This window comes from Anopheles darlingi, chromosome 2, assembly GCF_943734745.1.
Source record: "Anopheles darlingi chromosome 2, idAnoDarlMG_H_01, whole genome shotgun sequence".
Lineage (NCBI taxonomy): Eukaryota > Metazoa > Arthropoda > Insecta > Diptera > Culicidae > Anopheles > Anopheles darlingi.
In genome coordinates, this window is record NC_064874.1 from 89,829,402 (window position 1) to 89,851,182 (window position 21,781).

At 46.2% G+C, this 21,781-nt stretch overlaps 7 protein-coding genes across 16 annotated transcripts in view; 3 read left to right on the forward strand and 4 right to left on the reverse strand.

Annotated features, from left to right (window-relative positions):
• The window catches only part of LOC125959053 (glutathione S-transferase 1-like), an 881-nt gene extending 67 nt beyond the window's left edge, over positions 1-814 (reverse strand). Inside the window, exons 1-2 of the mRNA XM_049691790.1 lie at positions 717-814; positions 1-645 (exon numbers count right to left, since the gene is read on the reverse strand). The exon at positions 1-645 is cut by the window's left edge and continues 67 nt beyond it. Coding sequence (XP_049547747.1) covers positions 54-645; positions 717-814 — 690 coding nt within the window. The 3' untranslated portion in view covers positions 1-53. The remainder of the gene's footprint in view (positions 646-716) is intronic.
• LOC125959621 (uncharacterized) overlaps positions 1-2,269 on the forward strand; it is a 3,541-nt gene extending 1,272 nt beyond the window's left edge. Inside the window, exons 3-6 of the mRNA XM_049692447.1 lie at positions 917-924; positions 1,408-1,583; positions 1,640-1,849; positions 1,917-2,269. Of these exons, the coding sequence (XP_049548404.1) occupies positions 917-924; positions 1,408-1,583; positions 1,640-1,849; positions 1,917-2,228 (706 nt within the window). The 3' untranslated portion in view covers positions 2,229-2,269. The remainder of the gene's footprint in view (positions 1-916; positions 925-1,407; positions 1,584-1,639; positions 1,850-1,916) is intronic.
• On the reverse strand, positions 2,263-12,832 carry LOC125959038 (epidermal growth factor receptor substrate 15-like 1). 4 transcript variants are annotated; one of them, XM_049691763.1, is made up of 12 exons: positions 12,728-12,832; positions 12,285-12,329; positions 11,813-12,049; positions 10,879-11,754; positions 10,651-10,803; positions 10,489-10,578; positions 9,559-9,621; positions 8,273-8,917; positions 8,010-8,195; positions 7,670-7,768; positions 4,221-4,563; positions 2,263-4,144 (listed from the first exon to the last, which is right to left on the reverse strand). In XM_049691763.1, the coding sequence occupies exons 1-12, from the start codon at positions 12,743-12,745 to the stop codon at positions 3,276-3,278; spliced, it is 3,624 nt and encodes a 1,207-aa protein (XP_049547720.1). In that variant the 5' UTR covers positions 12,746-12,832; the 3' UTR covers positions 2,263-3,275. The 4 variants fall into 4 exon arrangements, with proteins under 4 accessions (XP_049547720.1, XP_049547721.1, XP_049547723.1 ...); XM_049691764.1 differs by lacking the exon at positions 9,559-9,621; XM_049691766.1 differs by lacking the exon at positions 7,670-7,768.
• A 404-nt stretch (positions 12,833-13,236) lies between these two features.
• Positions 13,237-16,537, forward strand: LOC125959040 (ATR-interacting protein mus304). Its single transcript, XM_049691770.1, has 5 exons — positions 13,237-13,453; positions 13,518-15,133; positions 15,196-15,805; positions 15,871-16,050; positions 16,137-16,537. The coding sequence occupies exons 1-5, from the start codon at positions 13,315-13,317 to the stop codon at positions 16,322-16,324; spliced, it is 2,733 nt and encodes a 910-aa protein (XP_049547727.1). The 5' UTR covers positions 13,237-13,314; the 3' UTR covers positions 16,325-16,537.
• Positions 16,538-16,920: 383 nt separating this feature from the next.
• LOC125959049 (5'-AMP-activated protein kinase subunit beta-1-like) lies at positions 16,921-18,138 on the reverse strand. Its single transcript, XM_049691786.1, has 3 exons — positions 17,528-18,138; positions 17,231-17,461; positions 16,921-17,136 (listed from the first exon to the last, which is right to left on the reverse strand). Exons 1-3 carry the CDS (start codon positions 18,014-18,016, stop codon positions 16,990-16,992), a joined length of 867 nt encoding a protein of 288 aa, XP_049547743.1. The 5' UTR covers positions 18,017-18,138; the 3' UTR covers positions 16,921-16,989.
• Positions 18,139-18,267: 129 nt separating this feature from the next.
• Positions 18,268-19,796, reverse strand: LOC125959047 (zinc transporter ZIP9). The gene is made up of 2 exons (XM_049691781.1): positions 19,524-19,796; positions 18,268-19,467 (listed from the first exon to the last, which is right to left on the reverse strand). The coding sequence occupies exons 1-2, from the start codon at positions 19,617-19,619 to the stop codon at positions 18,604-18,606; spliced, it is 960 nt and encodes a 319-aa protein (XP_049547738.1). The 5' UTR covers positions 19,620-19,796; the 3' UTR covers positions 18,268-18,603.
• Positions 19,797-20,414: 618 nt separating this feature from the next.
• LOC125958970 (ankyrin-3) overlaps positions 20,415-21,781 on the forward strand; it is a 52,794-nt gene continuing 51,427 nt past the window's right edge. For 6 of the 7 annotated variants that reach the window (XM_049691738.1, XM_049691742.1, XM_049691743.1 and 3 more), the window contains exons 1-2: positions 20,415-20,666; positions 21,332-21,704. In XM_049691738.1, the coding sequence (XP_049547695.1) occupies positions 21,480-21,704 (225 nt within the window). In that variant the 5' untranslated portion in view covers positions 20,415-20,666; positions 21,332-21,479. The remainder of the gene's footprint in view (positions 20,667-21,331; positions 21,705-21,781) is intronic. The other variant, XM_049691739.1, reaches the window with a different exon arrangement.

A 21,781-nucleotide genomic window follows, 5' to 3' on the forward strand; every position in this document is an offset into this window, starting at 1 on the left:
CAGGTTCAGCCAAGTCATGCTCCGGCTATTGCGCAATCGCCAACCTGCGCTCTTCATTCCTTGCTCGAGGTTTCCTCAATGTTGCGGACCGTTACTCGCTTAATCAGCTCGCCGGCGGCCTGTAATCCCTTCCCATTAATATCCGCATAGTACGGCAGCTTGGCGATTCGGTCAATCCATGCAAAGGTTTTGGGATGCTCAGCTCGCTCAGGTTGTAGCATCAGATGGAGCGTTGTAACGCTGGTCACACAGCTTAAATCGGCCACAGTTAGCCTATCACCTACTAGGTACGGCTTATCGTCCTGTAGCAACCCCTCGAACTGCTTCAGAGCATCGCGAGCCCTCCTAAGATTGTCCTCCGGTATCGCGGGCTTGCGCAATACGATCAGGGTGTCGGTGCAGAAGCGTAACCGTGCGAACAGGATCGAACTCTCGAAGAACAGGGCGGCATTGATGCGTGCCTGTTCCTGCACATCATCCGAGTAGAGGCCAGACTCTTTACCGTAGCGTTGCGCCAGGTAAATAGCGATAGCGTGGCTATCCCAAAGCAGGAACCCGTTGTCATCCAGCGTAGGAATGGTTTGTGCCGGGTTGAGACGCTTGAATTCGTCGTTCAAGTGCTGCCCTTGGAATACGTTCATCTCTCTGAAACGAAGATGCACCCCTTTGGTTAGATACGTCTGCCTATGATGCCCTCCCCCTTCTACAGTTCTTACTTGATCTCGATGTCAAGGTTTAACGCTTTTGCCACCAGCTCGGCCGTACGGCCAGCGGGGCTGACGATGTGAGTATACAGGACTATCTTGTTCGACATTTTCTACACCACTGATACGTGTCGTCGATGAAGACTCTAGTTCAACTGGAAGCTCTTCGTTTGGATTTCGTTATCGACTCGTTCGTTCGTGGGTTTAACCAGCTACATATGTAGGTTCAAGGTTAATGAGGGCTTAGCTATTTCGTCTCAGGTTGAGTGTGAGCGTAACTTCGAAGGTCGTAAAAGGGCTTGCCGATAAAAAGATAAAAAATATCCCAAATCAAAAACGTGCTCATGACAACTCAGAGTAGCATAGAATCGTTACCGTTGTTTTTTTTTTAAATATTTAAAATATTTTTTTTAAAAATATTTTTAAAAAAATTAAATTAACTTAATCATAGAAATGAAATCACTAATATTTCAATGACTACATCACCTGTGTCGCAATATAGCGAATAATATAGTCAAAATGTATCCATACTTTTCATAAAACCATGCGGTACCATTTCATCCACATGAGCCCATGCTGAGCTCAAATTTCATTTCAAGTCGTGCGTGTGTTAAAACCGCAAACTGGCAATCAATCAGTTCCATTCTAGCGTTTACTGTTGTGGCCTCAATTAGTTGGAACCGAACTTGTTGCTTCATTTCAGTTAAGCACACCATGGAAGCAACAACTCAATTGAAGTTGATTCTGTATTACGACGATGTGAGTCCACCGGTAAGAAGTGTCATGTTAGCGGTAGCCGCCCTGAACCTACAGGATCGTATTGAGTATAAGTACGTCAACCTGTTCGCTGGAGAGCATTTGAAGAGTGATTTCGTAAAGGTAAGCATACGACGGGTTACCTACGCAGAAGGCTGTGATTTTGACTTCTTTTCCAGCTGAATCCACTCCATACGGTTCCGGTACTGCGGTACGAGGCAGAAGACCTAACGATTACCGATAGTCATGCCATTTTACTGTATCTCTGCGAAACGTTTGCATCCACCGGTGATGATTTAGCCATCGACAGTCCAGTCGCGAGAGCAAGAGTTAGCAATCGGCTTTGCTTTAACAATGGATTCCTGTTTCAGCGTGATGCCGAGGTCATGGTAGGTAGCAGCAGGTACCCATTTCAAAATTCTATTAAAACAATTCTCAACTCTATTCCATTGAAAGCGTAAAATTTTTCGCGGAGACATCGCCGAAATATCCGCTGATATCAGGAAACCCCTCACCGAGGCGATAGACGTGTTGGAGCAATATCTACAAGGTACGAAGTATGTTGCAGCTGATCATCTCACGGTGGCCGATTTTTCGATAGTGGCCACTGTTAGCACGCTCGATCTTATTTTGCCCATCAACGGTGTTCGTTGGCCGCGTGTTCACGAATGGTTTGAAGTGATGCGGGCTCTAACGTATTACGAGCAGGCCAATCAGGTGGGGCTGCAAAAACTGCGAGCCAAGTTGTGCACGAAAGTCGCTATTTAAAGGTCATGGAAGTAAATAATTTGAAGGCTACAAGTTCCACTATCAACACGAAATAATGCTTTATTCACTTCTGCGTGTGCACCTTCCGATAAGAAGCATCCATTCATACTTCAAGCGTGCGCTAATTCTACTGTTGCACACCAACATAGAGAGATAGTAAGTGTGGATGTGTGTGAGAGAGAGGAGTTCCTGACAAGTTTTTTCTCATTACACGCAAATGCAAATTTGAAATTTCACTACACTTTCCTTTCTACTAGTCAACTCGTTCCCTTTCCATAACTGCTCGCTGAATCTCTTGTGGGGCGTGGTTGAAGCTCAAAGCTTCACTAATATCGATCGCGATTATTGCAGCGAGAGAAGCAGAGTTTTGTACACACGACAGAAAACCAGACGATCGCTGTCTGTTGTTAATGAAATCTTTCCTTCTTCGTTACTTGTTGACATACAACAGATAGATGGGTGGGGCGGCATTGCTAGATATTATGTACATTCGCAAGCCCAACTTTCTCTTTGCTTCAGCAAATGGTAAACCGTTTTTAAGCGAATTCTACTTCTTTCCACAAAATTCAATTTCTTGGCTACTTCTTCTTTAGTCAACTTGATTCGATTGGTTAGGGTTGTATATTAATATAGTAAACGATTAATTACTGTCCGAGGTGCTCCGGGGCTTGGAGTGAACCAAAAAACAAAAAGAAAACGCGGAATTCAAAGAAATATGCTTCACTTTAGCACGATTGAAAATAGAGGAATGGACGAACCAAGAGTAAACAAACGAGAATAAACAAAAAATAATTAAAGCTCACTGTTTTCAAATACTATACGATCCTAATTCATAATGGAATTCATCTTCATCTCACTTGCATTGCGCAGTGGTGGCGCCTTCGTCAGCATAGCTCCCACTTCGCCTTCGTGGTCGTGATGTATTGGTTAAGCGCATTCCCGAACTCATTTCCGGGTAAGCGGTGGTGGAAGAGGTCAGAGTTATAAAACAGATTTGGTGACACGTGAAACACGGTACTAGCCGTAATGTTCTCTTGCTAGATCGAATCATTTTTCTACCAGCGAACGCTCAAGGGCGGCTTTGAGATCGGAATCGAATGTGTCACCCTTGGAGTAGTCGCCCGTAAACCGTTCCACCGCACGAGGGTTCGAGGCAGTTGCAGCATCGAAAGCCAGCGGTTTCTTGAGACTCCCTGTCGCCGAACCGGAACCGTTTGATGATGTATGCGCATGCTTAAGCTTTCCTCCGGGCGGGGCCGGCAGGGTGGATGCTGCATAGCGCGAATCCCCTTTATCGCCGTTTTTGGTAGGTGCTGCAAACGATCCACTGAATGCATCATCAAATTTGGCCTCGAAAACATTCGTACTGTTGCTGCTGCTATTATTGTTCACCAGATTAGCCGCATCCATCTTGGAGAACTCGTCCTCGAACGATTTAAATGGCGCGGACGATGTGCTCTTTGAGTCGGTAGTCAATGGTGATTGGAAAGCATCGAAAAATGAGGCAGATTCGGTGGAGTTGCTGGATGTCTTTACATCGTTGCCATTTCTGACATCGGCACCAAAGGCATCAAAAAGGCCTGTAATGGCTCCTTCCACACGCCGATCATTCGTTTGGTTTTTCGTGAAATTATCATTAAACGCATCGAAAGGATCGGAGGAAGCGTTGTTCTTGCTATCGGCTGATTTCATCATCAATTGCGTGCCACCATCATTCGTCTTATTAAGAGTACTGCTAGAGAGTGTGCTGTTGTTGAACGTAGAGAACCCGGTCTCGTTTCCACCGTCACCACTGATACGTGTCGAGCGGAACAGTTCATCTAGCTCTTCCATCGAGGTGTGAGAAGATTTGCTAAATTTCGCGTCCTTCACCAGATTGTTGTTGTTCAGCACGTTCGCTACCGAGGCAAACGGATCTGCAAGAAAAACGAACGATAACCAGTTAAACACTAATTTAGGTAATTTGAAATATTTTTAACGCCAAGTGCTTACCGTCGGACACTGGGGCGGGACTATCTTCACTATCGGCAAACGGATCCTCGATGTTGAACGGATCCTCGTATCGATAATCTTTGAACGGATCATCTGAAAAATCGACCACAGGGGTCGGGGCAGTAGCCGGTGGAGATACTGGTGTTATCATACGTTGCGCAGCCACCGGAGCAGGGGGTGTTGGAGCTTCGATGGTGATCGTAGCGAGAGGCGGGATCTGTGGTGGCGTACTCGCAGTAGCTCCTTTAAGTGACCGATTACTACCGAAAGTGGCCGCACTCATTGCGGCCAACGATGAGGACGCAGGAGTTAGAGTCGTTGTTGACGTTACCGGCTTGAGATTCTGCTTACACGGAAAGGCCACGTTCCGTGATTCCACAACATCGTGGTTACATTACGATTACAAATTATAAATGACCAAAGAAACGCGAACATACAACAGCATAATTACGCGAAGCAATGTGAAAAAAGAGGAGAAAAACGAAAGAAAAGGAAACACGATTACAACAAGAAACGGATAAATGAATTAATGAAATAAAATAACGCTCAACAATTAAAAGAATTCTAATTCTAGCGCATCGTTTTGGCATGAAACCAGTGAAAGTTATCTAAGAAAACTTGAGAATAACTAAAAGAAGGCTTCAAAAATGGTTAGTAATATCATGTGCGTGAAAGATTTCGGACGTGTTACAGATGTCTTAATGACTCCGTTAGCACACAATCCACGTACGATCGTGTGCGTACGTTAGTTCTCTGCAATGATATTCATCTTCTGTTTATAGAAGCTTCTGTGGGCCTGGTGTGCAGCGCAGGATAGGTTATGTTAGAGCGATACACACGGAGGATGAAGTAAAGATTTGTTAGTTGTCTCTGTACTGTCTTCCGCCGGTTCTGCAAAACGTGTCAAACTCCTTTCATTTACCACTAAAAGTAGAAACAATCAGGATGATGTGGGTTAAAGGACGAGAGACAAACACTATCATCCCGCTACGGAGGTGCCGGAGAAGGGCTGGTGGTTCCTCAAGGACGAGATCCACCAAAGCCGAGGTCATCAAAATCTGCCTATGACTCTTTGATTAAGCTGTGATACATTTGCCGGAGACAGAAATAAGTAATAAGTTTAACACTACACCAACCAAGAAGCTCGCGGCAATGAGTTGCTAGTATGTATTATAAGAACGCGCTATAAACCTTCATAATAGTGCTCTGATAAAGCGGCTAAAGAGAGTTGAAACATAACAATGAAGTCCACAAACACAGTATGATATTTATGTGCGAGAGAGGGGTGGATTAGAGTTTGCATTCCGTCTCGAATGATATTCATATACTTTAATACTTTCCCTCAACCACTGCTGTTAGCGAAGAGTAACACAATTCAATTAGTCAGATTTTTGTTTGATTTTGCTAATGAACAATACTTTTCCACGCACCCAAGCACAATGATGCCGAATAATGGGTTTTTGCTGAATAGCTTATATGGCAATCATTTCCATTTGATCCTGCATTTGGTTCCTGGTATGTATATATATGGATGTGTGTGTATATAAATTACTTTTTCCTTCAAATACTCTTGCTACTATATCAACCGCTTTCTCTGAAGTGAACGCCATATTGTATGTATATTTAATGGATTTTATATGGGTCTCCCTCATGCATCGAGACCGAATGTAATGCTAGGTACATTTTCGTTCGTTGAACTATTCGTATTCACAGACTTTGAAACTCAATCAAAAATAAAATTAATTAACAGAATTTAAATCTTTCCATTAAACACATACTTATGTGTTTTCATGTTTCATGTTAACAAAAGTTAGTGTTGTATCGAAATCAGTAGAGTAATGCATGAGACAATAATTAAAATTCAATCAAGTTTAAACAAACTTCAAGCCATTCACACTCTATCTCTCTCTCTTTCTCTCTCTTTCTATGGTTCTTACTCTGACGGTTTATGCTCAGGTAAATATAGTTGCAATTCGTATTTTGTTTTATATATCCTTTTACATTCAATATCATTATAGTGGCATTTTAACAACCGTTAAAGGGAGTAGTGAAGTAGGGATTAATGTATAATAATTTACGTTTTCCCTTCTTTTGTCCATCACCAATTAACAATAAAATAAAAATAACAATATGAATAGAATTTATACACGCTACAGAGTATACTACCATTATGTAACTGGTTTGCTGATTATGCCAGGGTAGGGCATGAAGAAATGAATGTTCACGATCAATCCTCATTTTCCAGATCGTGTTGATTATGTGCATCAGCTAGCCACATAAAAAATCAAACAATGCTTGACGAATTTTGGTTACTAAGAACATAAATTCTGATGCGGTAATATATGGAAGCGGCCCTCTCTTGCAATCATAAACTGAACTGTGCGTGGCATTCAATTGACGCCATGCCTAGGTGCATGGTTGCGGTGCACGATAGTATGCCATCTGCCATTATTATCTATCTGTTGACTACGACGAGTGTGCAAGAACTTGCTGCACACATGGTGATCCCTAACCACTGGACCATTGATGCTAGCTTTGAGTTGTCATTCGTGTATTTCAGACGACATGGTGTTAGGAGTACGATGGGAGCGGAGGATTAATCTTTAGCGCTCCCGGTTATTTCGGTTAGTCTTAATACATATTGTTAAGATGATATTCACTGCAGTGCACGATGACGCGATAGTGGTGCAAAAGAAGAAGAAAGAAATCGTAGTTAGATTATTTGGATGGATGATTTGTGCAAAAGGCAAACGCGAGAGAACAACCTCGACAGTTTCGGCAACAATATAGCAGGGATGATATCAAGCATAACTACACAATTTCTCAAAACCTACAATATATTAGTTCGATAAAATAAAAATATTATATAATTTCATACACATATTAGATCACATGTTACGAAAACAATAAAATAAAAAAGATACGCATAAAGTAAATGTGTTAGCTACTGGTTTATTTGGTTTTAGTACGGTTAACCAAGCTAATTATTAAAACTAAAGCTAACATGCAGCTAAATAAGGATAATAGTGCTGTAAATGGGTGAGAGATTGTAAAATAATATGTTTGACCGAACGTGCTTAAAGGAAATGAAAAAGGAAATAAGAAGTGTGAAGGCCCCAGAAATGAATGTTAATATACGAAACGCATTAGCGTATTCACCGTCAAATGAAAACTTCAATCATGGGTTTTAATATCGAAAACACAGTAAGAGTTGGACACGTTTTTCATGTCATGCAAGACGAAAAGCCAGGTGTATGATGCTCAGAATGAAATGATAACGTCAAATACTCATTGCTGTGTGGCACAAAACAAGCAACAAAAAGGTACGAGGCGCATTGGTAGTCGATTCTTGTTGCATAAACGAATATGCCACCTAGCGACTTCCAAAGCATTCAAGACCACCTAGGTTTGTTGCCAAAACGATAGATAATCTGATTGTTGATAACTACCTTATTGTCGAAATCGGCAAAGTTGGCGAAGCTACCACCGCCGCTACTATCACCGAATGCATCCGACGCCGGTGGTGCAGGTTTGGTAGGTGTTGGACCCTGTACGGGTGCACACAGAACCGCGTTTGCACGAGGTTTCGGGATTGGTTAGATAAGATCCAGGGTAAGATCCGATTGGCGGTTAGATTATTATAATAAATGTATACGAATGTCAATTAATAATAGAGGAAGATAGAAAAAGAGAGAAGGAGAGAAGAAACGAAAACCAATCAATCACCAAGATTGTGAGAATTATCTACTGACGAGTGATGGAAGAAAGGCATCCGCATGATAAGCTTACCTGCATTGGTCGAGGAGGGGCAGGTCGTGGAGGTGGTTGTTTCGCTTTCTTTGGTGGCAACGCTGGGCTAGGTGATTCCGGCCGAGGTGGAGGACCCGAACGACTCGGGCTGGGCGTGAGCGCTTGGCCAGGGGCCGGTGCGTGTAGTATTGCAAACGGATCACAGCCAAACTCATCCTTGGCGGCCTAGAAATCAATTCACACCGTATTTTGAATTAAAACCAGACCCTTGCACGCATTAGACTGGAAGCCTCTATACTTACCGTTTCGACACCGGAGCCTTTACGTTCACCAAACGGATCGGCGGCACTAGCAGCAAACGGATCGGCAGCAGTGTTTACGTTCGCCCTGGTAGCCGAGGAATGATCAAACGCACCGAACCCATCATCTCCGAAGCCACCGGTGGTGTTCGATGGCGTATCAAACTGAGTTGCAAAGCCATTCGTTTTGAAATCATCCCCGAACCCGGTCTCAGCTGCACCAGCACCGAAACCGTTCGCTTTGTTATCACCGAACGGATCGCGCTTGTTGGCATTTTCGACCTCCTTCTCTTCCAGTGCCTGTTTCGCTTCACGGAACTCGGGTTCAATCTTAAGCGAGTAGTCGGACACGAGAATCGGATCGTTCTCTTCGATCGCTGTGCGGAACATGGACAACGCATCCGTCATCTGGCGCTGATACTCCTGTATCTGCGTAACCATGGCCTTCACCTGGCTGATCTCAAGCTGAGTGTCTTGCAGCTGCGAGGTGAGCTGGTCTACCTCTTTGGTGCTAGCATGATACTCCTTCTCCAGTGCTTGTTCTTCGTCTTTCAGCTTTTGCAGCTCGGAACGGCGTGAGTCCAGCTCACCTTCCTGCTCCTTCAGGGCCGCTTCCTGCTTCTGACACTGGTCACGGATTTTGTTCACCTTATTAGATGAATAATTTGAAGAAACAGACAGATCTATTAGTGGAACATCTAGTGAATACGTATAATACAGTAACACAAATGACATTTTACACATAGGATTGCGACGATGGAAATAAGGACAAATATTTCTGCGGACAAGCCATAAAGACAAACAATAATCAGCATCGTCCGGTCAAAAGAGAGTATGAAGAATAAGACAAAGAGCCTGCAGTCAGACACCGCCAATCACGTCACCTCGATACTCATGTTTAAAAATAAATTGGGAGACTGCAAATTAAAGAGAGTATTCTCTAAAGATCACTATCGATCAGCTCAATTTCCGTATGCATTCCCGTTACAAAAAGTCGCTTTACAGTTTTAAATACTTTTCTGGAATCCTTTTTACCCCTCTTTTGGCCGGACGAGGAACACGAAAATGGGAGATTTAAAATGCCCAACACCGGTGTGCATGAAGGTGTGTTAGTAAAAAACAAAAAACGAGAACTAGTCTCTTGGAAACTGCATACACATTACAAGCTGAACTAAAAGCGGTGTTAGCAAACGGAACAAACCCTATTACCAAACTAAAAAAAATCCCTCATCCAAAGAACACAGGTACAAACAATAAGATAAAACAAAAAGAAAAATAATGAAACAAACCTGATCACGGCTATTAACGATGCTGCGCTTTACATTTAGCACGGCCATGTCTACACTTTCATACTACCAGTGCAAAAGAATCGGTTTTTAGGCACAAAAGAGCAACGGACACGATAATCACACACGAAAAAATAAAAGAATCGCAATTTTCCCGAGGGTTGTCGGGGAGTTGCGTGAGAAATCAGAGAGAGGTTACAAATCACAAGCGACATAGCAGAAAAAGGTTCAGAAAATGTGAAATCATGAGAACATAATTAAAAACGAATCCTTTTTTAACACCACAAACTATTCCATGAAGGTATAATTGTTTCCAATGTCCACTAACATTGGCCTAATGCTGGGTTAATCTATTATTTCGGGTTAGTAAGGCATTAGAATGGGAAATCGGTTGCGGGAAATCGAGCTTAATGATAGTACAAAGGTAAGGTTATTATTTGTTCGCTTCGTCTAGCATCTTTTATGAGAATTCCGAGACAAAGCAAAATCGTTAGAAGTGCTTTACGGAATTTAAATATGGCGATGATTGATTGGCAGTGATAAGTGATAAGAATCTAGCTCAACACTCGAGACTCATCTTATGAGTGTTATTGGAATTTACACGACCCTCGTACCACAGTTGGAGTACAGGCTGTTCGTTAAAATAAGATAAGATAATGCCAAGTGCCTGTTAGTGTGAACTCTAGCAACAAGATCACCAAAGATCCTCTAACACACAGAGCTCATATTATTTTTGGAAGAGTCAAGGTTAGACAAATAAAGATAAAACACAATGTCTACAATACCAACTCATTTCGGTGCGTCTTGGTCGAAGTCGAAATGCACCCCAAACTCAAAGCGAAGATAGTGAAGGTACCATGCATTCTTTTATCGCGACCGAGAGTGCATGACAAACATTGCGGATGGTTGGATCGCACACACCACCGAACTTACCTGATTTTTTAAATCATCCAGACGCTTCTGAGCTTCACCTTTTTGGTTCTCCAGCTGCTTCAATGTGGCTGTCAGTGTGTCCAGTTCACTCTGCAAAAAAAAGCAGTAGTTCAGTATAAAGGCATTTCTTATGATAAGACTGCGATTGGAGTCGCAAATTACCTGCAGGCTTCTAAGCTCGCCGCTCTTGATTCGCACATCCGCTTCCTTCTGAGCCACTTCCTGCTCCAACAGGCGACGCTCTCTGGCCAGTTCCTCGATCTCTTTAGAGATCATCTCTAGCTCGGGATTGCTGTATGTTGGTTGGGGTGGTTCCTAAAATTGATAAAGCGAGGAGGGCATCCGATAGTAAGCATCTATTTTCCCTTACAAATAATCGACCCTAAATACCTGAATGATGGAGCTCTTCCGCAGGCTCGGTGGAACCATGTTCGGAGCCAATGACTGCGGTGGATCGATACCTTTTTTGGCCCGATCAACAAACCACATGGCAAGACAGAATTCCTCCAATTTCAGCTTACCCGACTGGTGCGTATCGCACAGGGCCCAGATGTGTGCGAGCTTGTTCTGCGCTACGCCGGACTGCAGGAACACATCCTTAATCTCAAGCCCCGACACAAGACCATCACGATCCGTGTCACTGTTGTTGAAGATCTCCTCGTATTTGCAACGCTCTAGGGGCGAAACCACCCAGCTTGTAACCTCGATCGGTCCACTGGCTGAGATGAGTGGAGGAACCCCGGGTGGACCACCGATCAGAGGAGGAATGACACCTCCGACTACGGAAGGAGGCCGATTAAGCAAGGCCGCCGGCAATGGCGGTACGATCGGTGGTGGTGGTGCAATATCGGTCGGAAAGTTGGCAACGAATCCATCGCTGCCACTGCCGAAAGCATCGAAACCATTGCCATTTGTCGCCGGAGCCGGTGCGGTGTAGTTGCGCTGCAACTGTGGCGGAAGCATGGCAGGAATGGCACGCTTATCCAACGCTTCGTAGACAAGATGCATGGCTACGCAGAACTCGTGCTTATCGAGACTGCCGTCCCGATCCTGATCGGCCAAATCCCAGATGCGCCCCAGCGTGTCAACTGGCAGTTTTGAGTTCATCAGCGTGTTACGAACTTTCGCACCCGGCAGCAGACCATTCTGTGGTCCAAGGGAATCGAAGAGCTGCTCATACTGTTGTCTCTTCTCCGGTCGCATTGACCAGTCCGTGCTCTCCACTGGCAACAGCTTCACCTGAGCCGGGACTTTCGGTAAATCGCCCTGAAACACATGAATGCGATTATTTGCTGGTTCGAGGCCGTTCGTGTTTGTCACTTACTACTTTCGGTGGTTTTGATAGTTCCTTGTAGATGTTTTTGATTGCAAATTCCGAACCTTCCTGTGCCAGTCCGATCAGCTTAAGGGCCACGAAGAAGCCCTCTTTAGTGAGGAAACCTTTGCCGGCCGGATCGGAAAGGTCCCAAATGCGGCTGAGGACGACATCGCTGAGTCCGGAGCGTTTGAGGAATTTTGCAGCATCTAAGGCGCCTATTTCATTCGATTCTTTTGGATCCAGCTGAAAAACAAAAACACCGTGTTACTGAGTTGGTTAGAACTCCCCTTCTACCATCAGTGCTGGTCAATCAAATAACAGGAATTGCAGTTGTTAGAACGTAACCCAATTATCGATTTTCCGCCTCACGTCAGCATCGTTCGTGCAAGGTGTCTACGCAGCGCCTTCTTAGGAAATCTCCTTGAGGTGCATCGCGATGCGGAGTGCAACGAACCTACGGTGGATGCTAGAGACTTACCTGTTTGTAGTAGGCCTCGTATATTAGGATGTGATCTCCTGCGATCTGTTCAAGTCGTCAAATATGTGCATGAAAGGAGAAAACACAGAAAACTGAATTACGGCGGGTTGATTTTCACGCATTCCACCAAGGCCAGCGCCTCTGTTCTCGAGGGCACTCCCACGCTCGATAAAAACGCAGACATTCTTCGCAATGCACTGATAAGGGGGTGCGGGCGTTCGGGGCGTAGCAAAATCCTTCTTTTCTCCACACAGAACGAACGGAAGTCGTCGTTCTTTCCTACCCCCACTTCCACGAGACCCATCACATCCAGAAACACGAATTCCTACGCGTAAGCCACTTGTTATCGTTCGTCCAGAGATTATGCAAAAAGGATTTCGTCGTGCGGCGGTCTGGAAAATGCGTGGCGAAATGCTGGGATGCCTTCTGGAGAGCGAAATTACCTTCACGATGTCGGGCATGTTGTTGCTTGGTGTGTTCAAGAGATTTTTCCAAAATTTACGAGAAATCGATTGGCCACCACGGCTTTCTTCTTCTTCTTCCTTCTTCTTTTTTCTTGAAAAGCGCGATTGACAGAAGTTTCGATATTATCGTTTTACATTGCACCTAGACGGCAACGAGAAAGCTTAAAATGAGAAAGGCGAGAATTTCTGCTCAAAATAAGGTCATTTTTCTTAGCAACCACGACTGTTGCCAATTTAAAAAACGCCTACTGCATTGTTTCACAAGTAGTTTGCAGATAGCTCAATTCTCAATTCTCCATTCTCTCCTTTCTCGGTTTCTACACGAGCGGAAAAATTCTCGCTCCGGTTTTGTACGGATTTGGCATTCTCATCTCATTCTCAACTTTCTCTTTCCGTCTAGGTGCAGTGTTTTCGTGTCAGTGGATGTTGTTTATCGTTGTTGTTGTTGCTTTTTTAATTTTCTCTACCGGCTAAAAATGTGTTAATTTCAGGAAAATGTGTTCATTCGTTCAGTAAAAGTGTGTAAAGCTGAATGTAATTCGTCTTTTCATGACACGGTTTGTAGGATGTCGAAACGTGCGGGTCATTTTCAGTTAAAACTGCCCACGAACGCCAAGAAAGCCAAGCTTGATATCGAAATAACACCGACCCAGCAAATCAAACCGTCGACGAGTTCAACTTCCTCCAAAAACCGGCCTGCCAAGCGTAAGTGACCCGGTTCTTGAGCCCCATCCGGTTCCCGAATAATTTCTTTCATTATTCGCCTCAGCCTCCGTCGATAATGCCTCTAAAATCGATGCTCTCTGGGGTGACGAGGATGACGAGTTCATCGTGCTGGCATCGCAGGCCGTCGAGGAGTTGGAAATGTTTCAACAAAGCCAAATTATCAGCGGAACCCAGACGGCCGATCTTACGTTCGGCAAGTTCAGTCGCCAGGTGAAATCGAGCACGCAAACCGTCACGATATCGGAGCATACTTCGGGTGTTTCTAAGCCGCCTCCCCTGGCAACGGATAAGCTCACAGCCGAGCTGTTTGCCGATGGCGATGACGACATATTCACGGAAAAGTTCGACGACAACTACCAGAATATCGGCAATCATATCGACAACTACTTCAACAATGAATTCGATGAGGAGTTTAATTTGGATGAATTCCGGCAGGAAGGCCAAAAGCCGGCCGTCAGTGGACGTATCGAGCCACCTGTGCCATCACCGGGACAATCGGCGTCGTCGGAGTTTAAAACCCCTGCGTTACCTCCCAAGATGAACGGCTTGCTCCCAACCACATCCAACGGAACGAGCGGAATCAAACCGAAGGCAACCACGGCGAATCAGTCCAATGCCATGCTCGAGCGAGCACGGGCCGAGCAGGAGGCAAAGGAAAATGTGGCCAAAAAGCAGGAGCACGCGAAAGACATTCAGCTCAAGTTTCTTACGAAACGCCTTGAACAGATAGAGCGCAAAGCCGAAACACTGCAGAAGGACTACAATGAGGCACTGGAGAAGGCACAAATCCGGGACGGTGAAGTGTCGATGTTGCGCTATGAGCTCAAGACGGTCAAGGGCACCAACGAGCAGCTGCGGATGGAGAAAATTCGCGAGAAGGAAACGATCAAAAAGGAATGGGTAGAAAAACTGAAGGATCTAGAGAAAGTGGTGATGGCTCAGAAGGTCGACTTGGACTTTAAAGAACTGGAAATGGCGAAACTCCGTACGAAGCACCTGAAAGGTGCATCACGTAGCGCAGAAGCACGAAGTAGCGATGCACCTCAGCAGGAGCGCGTGACGGAAGACAGTTTTATCCTCTCTTCGCTGCTGCCACAGTTAACGCTAGACGAAGTTGAAACGGACGGTGAAGATCGTCAGTTGACATTGGATCCACACGTTTTCGAGATATCATCGGACGGTATTGGGCCATTCAGTAGACGAAGAAAGTTTTCCAATCTCTCACAGGCGGATGCACTAATGGCGCATCATCTCAGCACCCTGCAGACCGTTCTGTCTCAGATCATTACTCAAACAAATGGTTCCAAGAGTCTTCCGAAGTTATCCGCAGCTATGCTGGAGGTGGTGGTGCAGTCAAGCGATCAAGCATTCGCTGAAATCACTCAATACTGCCACCGTTTGGCACCAGCACAAGTTAAGGATCCAGAATCGACGATGGGTGGTTTCGACTGGTTTAGCGGTCAACTCGAAGTTCAAAACCCGATCAATATATTTAAGCGTGATGAGCTCTGTCCTGACGAGCAGGGAAAGGTGGCCCGCCGTTTCCTTGCTCTCCTGGGATTGTTATGCAGAATATCGAGTGAGCTGGTGAACGAGACATTGCTGCGAGATGATCGAATAAGTCAGTTGGCTAGAAGTGTTAAGCTGTTGAGCAACGCTGTAAGCAAGCCACCATACCCGGTCCTCTTTCCATAATTTAATATTCGATCTTTTCTTTCCAGTGTACGTTATTGAAGCACCAAGGTATGGTCATGGGAGTGGCCGCACTGTTGAAAGGCATTAGCTATCAATTTCCTCGATCGGTCGAGGCTAATCAACCGGCCGGTGTGCAGTTATTGGGGCTTTTTCGCTCGATTGTCCTCTGCCAAACGGATGCCCCTTCCATGCTGGTTGAACTTTCCGAGTTTCTACGTCGTATGAGCGAAGGTCATCCTCACAGCGCGCTTCTGATTGACGAGCTGTGCCTAAACGGTGCACCAGTTCTAAGAGATTCGAGCAAAAAATATCGACTTAAAACGATCAGCTTCTCCGATGAAACATGTACCTTGCAGATGTACGCGTCGCTGTTGGAGGCATCCGTTATACCAAACATTCCCTACGAGGACTGGCAGTTGAGACGGTTGCTGGTAAACGTAGAAAACACGATCCGTTTTCTGCGCAACGCCATGGTCAGGCCCGCTCGTTGGGTGCGCAACTTTGTTGAAGTGGCTTCCTCGACGAGCGATTCGCGCGTTTGCGAGCTCTGCCACATCCGGATGGTGTCCGCATGCGTAGTACTGATGCATCGATTGCTGCTTTGCTGGCACCAGAGTACGGTAAATGAGGCTGAAGGTACGCAATGTCGGCGCCACTGCCACGAGTTGCAATACGTTTGATAACGCATCGCCTTCTTCTAGATATTGAGCGACTTCAGTCTGCCGTTCGCAATGGCACACTTTTGCTGTTCGATGTGTTCCACACGGCTTACCGTGGGAAACTGCTGCGCCTGAGTGGTCCCGCCATTCAATGTCGCCTTCGAATAGTGTACAACTGGCTTCGAATGCATCAGAAAGAGTTCCTGTTTCTGAACGTCCATTGTAAGTAGCCGCTATGCAACTGCAGATGCGCACAACTCATTGTCTCTCGGACTTTCGGATTTCGTTCTTTCGTTCTTTCTTTCCAGCAAGCGCCCTTCGAATGTTGGACATGCGGCTCCTCATGAATGAACCGCTAAAGTCACACCGGGAAAAAGAAAATACCACCGATACGGCGAAAGAGGCGGAACAAACCGGCGACGCGGAAGCTAGGAGAACCCTGCTCGAAGAAATGTACACGGGATTTTATAAAAATAAATTCACTTCCACGGAATAATGGGAAACCGTGGAAGAATACTCGTTGCTGTTTCTACGTTATCCGTTTGTGTATGTTGTATCTTTGAGTCGAATTGTAAGTTTGTTTGAAAGCGTTTATTTAACCCATGCTCTTTGGGTGCTCTTTTGCTTGGCAATAAAATATTTACACGAAGAAACCGTTTTTTTTCTAATGCCGGATTCGACGTTCATACGGTCTATAAATCTGCGATTGTGTGCGACCTAAGCTGCCTCGCAAAAATTGTAACCAAACTTCAACATCCAGCCCCTTTTGCTTCTCAACCGCACTGATCGGTACTAATTGCTGCTGCCCTCTGCTAGCTCGTTGGGTTAATGAAGAATGTTCAATAGGATCGGTATATGCGGCCTAATCGCATCTACAACTATCTACATCGTATCTACAAACTGAGCATTAAGCGTCAAACTGTGTTGGGATAGTAGCCATACCCGATGGCGATGTGCCTTACTACTGAACGCAACTGATGCGTCGTGGTAGGCTTGACGGTCTAATGTAATACCAAAAAGCGCAGCTATCAGAATCCTTGTTAGTACGCAGCAGGAACCTCAGGAGGAGCGAAGGATTTTTTTGGTTTGGTTTTTAAGTTCCCCTATCTAGAACGGTCGCGTAAGTGCGTTTAACATGGTCCAAAGGCTTCTTCATTTCTCTTAGATTGGCTTGTATAGTAGTGTGGTGACGTATTTCTTTCGATAACGGTGCGTTGCGCTCAACACCATCACACCGTCCTTGATCGAAAGTGCATACAGATGATTCAGCATAACGTGATTCGGTTCCGGAAGTAGCGTTGGCTCGCACTGTATCAAGAGAAACCATATGCCACAGTTAACCACGATACTTGAAGTTCCCTCATGTCTGTGTGTGGGCGTGCTTGTGTGCACAGATAGTTACCGATAGTGGAGTGTCCTTGTTGAGAATGACCTGCAGCAAGTGGGGAGGAAGGACGGGTGGGCCCGATTCCTTGCCCCACGGTCTGCTGGTAGGAATATCTTGGCCCCACTCCTTGGACTCATCCTTGCCCGTATCTTCGCTGTCTTTGGCCAGCGCTTGGAATACTTCGAAATCGGACTGACGCACGGTCACCAGGTTGTTCTTGATCCCGGTATTATTTTCAACGTTTTTCTGTAAATCGCGGAATCAAAAGCCTGATCAGTAATATTCTAGGCACACTGCGATGGTCATACTTACCAGCTTTGGATCGTGCTTCCATTCTCCATCGACGAGGAACTTGTACTCATGATCACCCTCAGGTATGTTGATGATCGTGACAAAATCACCGTGCGATTTGACCATGGGTAGCGCCTTCCAATCCGAGAACGTTCCACTGATGTACACCTGTTTACCACCACCATCCCACTTGAAGACGGTGGGTAGTGTTTCTTTCTGTCCGTCCTGCTCCTGGCCATCGGCAGGCAGATCTGCTGGTGTGGATCCTTCGGACATGGTGTTGGCCCTTTGTCGTGGTTCACGGGCAAACTCTGGATCAGGCACGGACTTGGAGTATGAGAACGGGTCCATTTCTTCCTCGTTGCGCACAAAGGGGTAGCCCTGGGCGTGGGGTTGCGGTTTCCGATCGAACACGAACGCCTGATCATCTTTCATGGGCGATCCCGGAATAGGATCGTTCGATCCGGATTTATGACGCTCCCGAGGAAGATTACTGCCCGCGTTGCCCATTTTACCAGGACCACAAAATACTTTTCCAGTGGGATTTGGTGAGGGAAGCACGAAACGAACACACGGAACACAGGAAAAGAGCTAATCAAGCACGGAATTCCACTTAAATTTTCGATTGCTTTCACAGGGGAAGACGGTGGAAGCACAGGAAAACAGCTGATGCGGGTTTGTTTACAACTGCTTGCGGAACGGGCAACCGGTTCAGCCGGTTCAACCGATTCAAATTCGTACTTAAAAAAAACGAAAAATTATTACTCTTCGAGCAAATTAAATCGCTCATGCTCTTACAATAGTTTATTGAATCGTATTGCCAACCGAACTTAAGCACAGTCTTCGAGGAAATGATAAAATGATACACGTAGCGTCAAGAGAACGTACCCTAAAAAACGATTCAAGAATACCCATTCGTCGCTTCACGTTATTGCTCTGGGTAATTTCAGTTAGTTCGTCAGTGTATAATGTACCCGGTTCGTTTTCTTAACAAAATTAACTGAACGTTACAAACGCCGAAAGGATATCGGCCAAAATACATACACACAGTTTGGAATCACATCGGAGAGCAGTCATTTTGGCACCATTTTTGCGCGTTAATGGTGATGACCGAGGGTTAAGAAGAGCGGCGCCAGAGCGCCAAGGATGAGCAGCGCCAATTCGCCGTTGCGCAATCCTCCCGGCCCCCCGCTTCCGGCGGTTGGTTTCCCGCTAACGGCTGCCGAAGGGGGTTGCTGCTCCAGCAGACTGTAGTTCCCATGGTGGCCGTGTCCATGGCCATGCCCGTGACTACTGCGTTGCGTTAATTCGGGTAACACATGAACCGTGGCCACGTACAGGAAGGTGCCCGCCGAAAACAGCATCGCAATTCCAGTCGCATTCAGCGACTCGAGAGTTTCCTTCTGCTCACTACCGATCCCGAAGTACGTCAGCAGGGTTAAGGCGGGTGCGGCCAGGGCAAAGATCAGCAGGTGTTTCCGAATTCGTGACCGCTCGACGCCTTCGTGCAGCAGAAAGCTTACCAACCCGAATGCGGCCGGTGCTTTGTGAAGCATGATTGCCAGAAACACAATCATCTCTACGTCCGAGTGGCTCGTCGTAGCTGCAGCTCCCAGGGCCACTCCATCAGCGGCCGCGTGCACCACTAGCCCAATGGTGGCAGTGAGATTACGCTCATTCGAACCTTCCGTGCGGCGGGACGACACCTGGTCGACGAGCATCATGAACACGAATCCCAGCACCAGCGACAGCCCGATCGTGGACGAGTGTTCATCGTTATGCTGGTGTTCGCCAGGCACCGCAACCACTCCGGAAGATGTTCCTTGGCCCTTGGAAGCTGCCACTGCCGCTTCTAGCGATCGTTCATCGTACAATGACCGGATTCCCTCCGGAATAATGACCGTCAGGGCGGTTCCAACGAGTAGCCCCGCACCAAAGATTGACACATTTTTGAGCTTCTCCTAAAACAGAAGAGTTCGTTCAGATATGGTTGTGGCCAGCAAACCTGCGAACTTACCTCCGAAAGGGACATGATCAGAGGGATGTTCCCCGCCAGATACGATCCGACCAGCATCACGACGACGAGCGCGAACAGCATCGCCACCTCATCCATCTTTGTGCAACGTGTGGTTCCGAGGGAAGAACGCGAAGACGCGAATCACTACACCAGCGTGGTGACGAGGATTTATTGCTGGCCAAGCTGGGAACTGGGTGACTATTGCTGACCAAGCATTTCCTGTTTTGCAAACACAGATTTCGGTGGGTTTTTTTTATTTATACACGAAGAGACGTTTACATGAAGAGCGCATATTTGGGACGACAATGTGGTTTTCACATTCCCGAATAGTGCCTTCAAGCGTCTCATTTCCAGTATGAAAAGGTAGTCGTTTATGATTACCTAAGGCGTTTTATCGGATTTTAGAAAAAACTTCAGAGTTTGACAGTGGTGGGACTTTTTATGTTTACTTCGGAAACGCTTTTTTCGGAACTGTTTTCGCTTTTCCGTGGTATTCTCAAAGTTCTTCCTAGTGTTTCAATATGGTATCGGTCCGTAGATCTTGCCATCCGGCCTAGAACCAGAGCTAGCAAACGTTTCTGGACCCTGCTCACTCGTTGTAAAACATAACTCGGTCGCTCGTTTGATCTTAAATAGAGAGATGCCCCATTGCAGAAAGGTATGCAACCGGGTCGTTTAACGCTTAAGCGACCCGGTTGCATACATTTTGTCAATGGGGCCGTTAAAACACCTTGTCAACGGCGTATCCTCGACGATCTTCCGGTTGCCAAAGTTGAAATCCATTATGGCGGCACAAAAAGTGCTATGACTTCACCTGGGTAGTTGGCTCCTCCTCGCTTGAGCTCTCGAGAGTCCAACTCGGGAGTAAAAATTTAAATTGCAACATAAAAACATGAGAGAGCGGTTGTTCTTTGCGTGAACCGTGAACCTCTTGCTGAAACGAGCGAACGACAACGAAACCAAGCCGGAAACGGGAAAATCGCAGTGAAAATAGTTTCAACGAGAAAAATTGAAGTGAAGTGCGTTTTCAATTTACTGGATTCTGTTCCAGATCGAGGGGTGGGATTAGAAAGTTTAGGTTTTCCCAGCGCGGAGCGTGTGTGTGTGTGTGTGTTTGTGCGTGAGTGCGTAAGAAAAGAGGAGGTAAGGAAGCGTCCCCGCTTTTATGCTGCGGCGTGTATGTGCGGGGAATTTTCTATTGTTTCGTGCACCGCAGGAAGCAAATAGAAGAAACCCCTTATGTGTGTGACCGAGCGTACAACGATGGTCCTGCCAATTGGAAAAGTGTGACCACAAGAGAGGCAAAAATTGATTGTTTGTCCATCGTCATCATCATCATCATCGGCGGGTCCTTGCGCGCCTGCTGTGGGTTTTGTGCACGCACAATTCCTTGCAGCGTGTGAAAAATATTGCGCTAAAGTGGATTTGTGTATTGATGAAAACGCGAAACAGACGCCAGATTGAAAGTGAACACGTGATTCGCTGTGTTGATTCAGGTTTTTCCATTTCCATCGTCCCCAAACCCGGCTCATCCCGTGTGTGCTCTTTTGTGTGTGCGCTGGGCGCGCCAGCGTCGCGGTCGGGGTTGATATGAAAAAATCGATACTCTCGGTTGGGGATGACTCGTACCTTCGCGTCCACGGAGCAGTTGCCAAGGCTTAGCACCTCCTTTGATGGTGTGAAAGTGGAAAATTGAATGTATGCCGCTTCGTTCTCAGTGATCAGCAACCTCTGGTTCTTATGTGTGTCCCTCGAGTTCAAAATTGTAATCTTTCGTTTTCCATTGTTTCCTTTTCCGGTGGCGCCAGTGCGGTAGTGAGTGAGTGTGTGTGTGCATGCGCGTGTGTGTGCTTGTAAGTTGTAATACAATTGATATTATTAGTGAAAAGTAGAGAAAAGTGGTGCAAAGCATCGGTGCACAGCGAAGAAGAGTGGAACTGAACCGAAGACGACAAAATGGCTCTCGAGGAGACCCAAAACAATAATGGGTCCGCCGTGGCGGTGGTCCCGAAGGAAAGCGTTCCGCAACCACTCAAGCAACAGCCACAGCAGCAGCAGCAGCAGCAGCAAGGTCAAGCGCAGATTCAACCGTCGACATCCAGCGAGAAGCTGAACAACATCGTCAACGGTGGCGGTGGAGCAGCGCTCTCCTCGGATAAGTCACGATCCAACAACAAACAGGTAAGGAACTGGCGGGCGGAGCAACATTCCTTGAGCACTGGGAGGGGTGTGCTGATTAAGTGGGGGCCGGGGCTGGC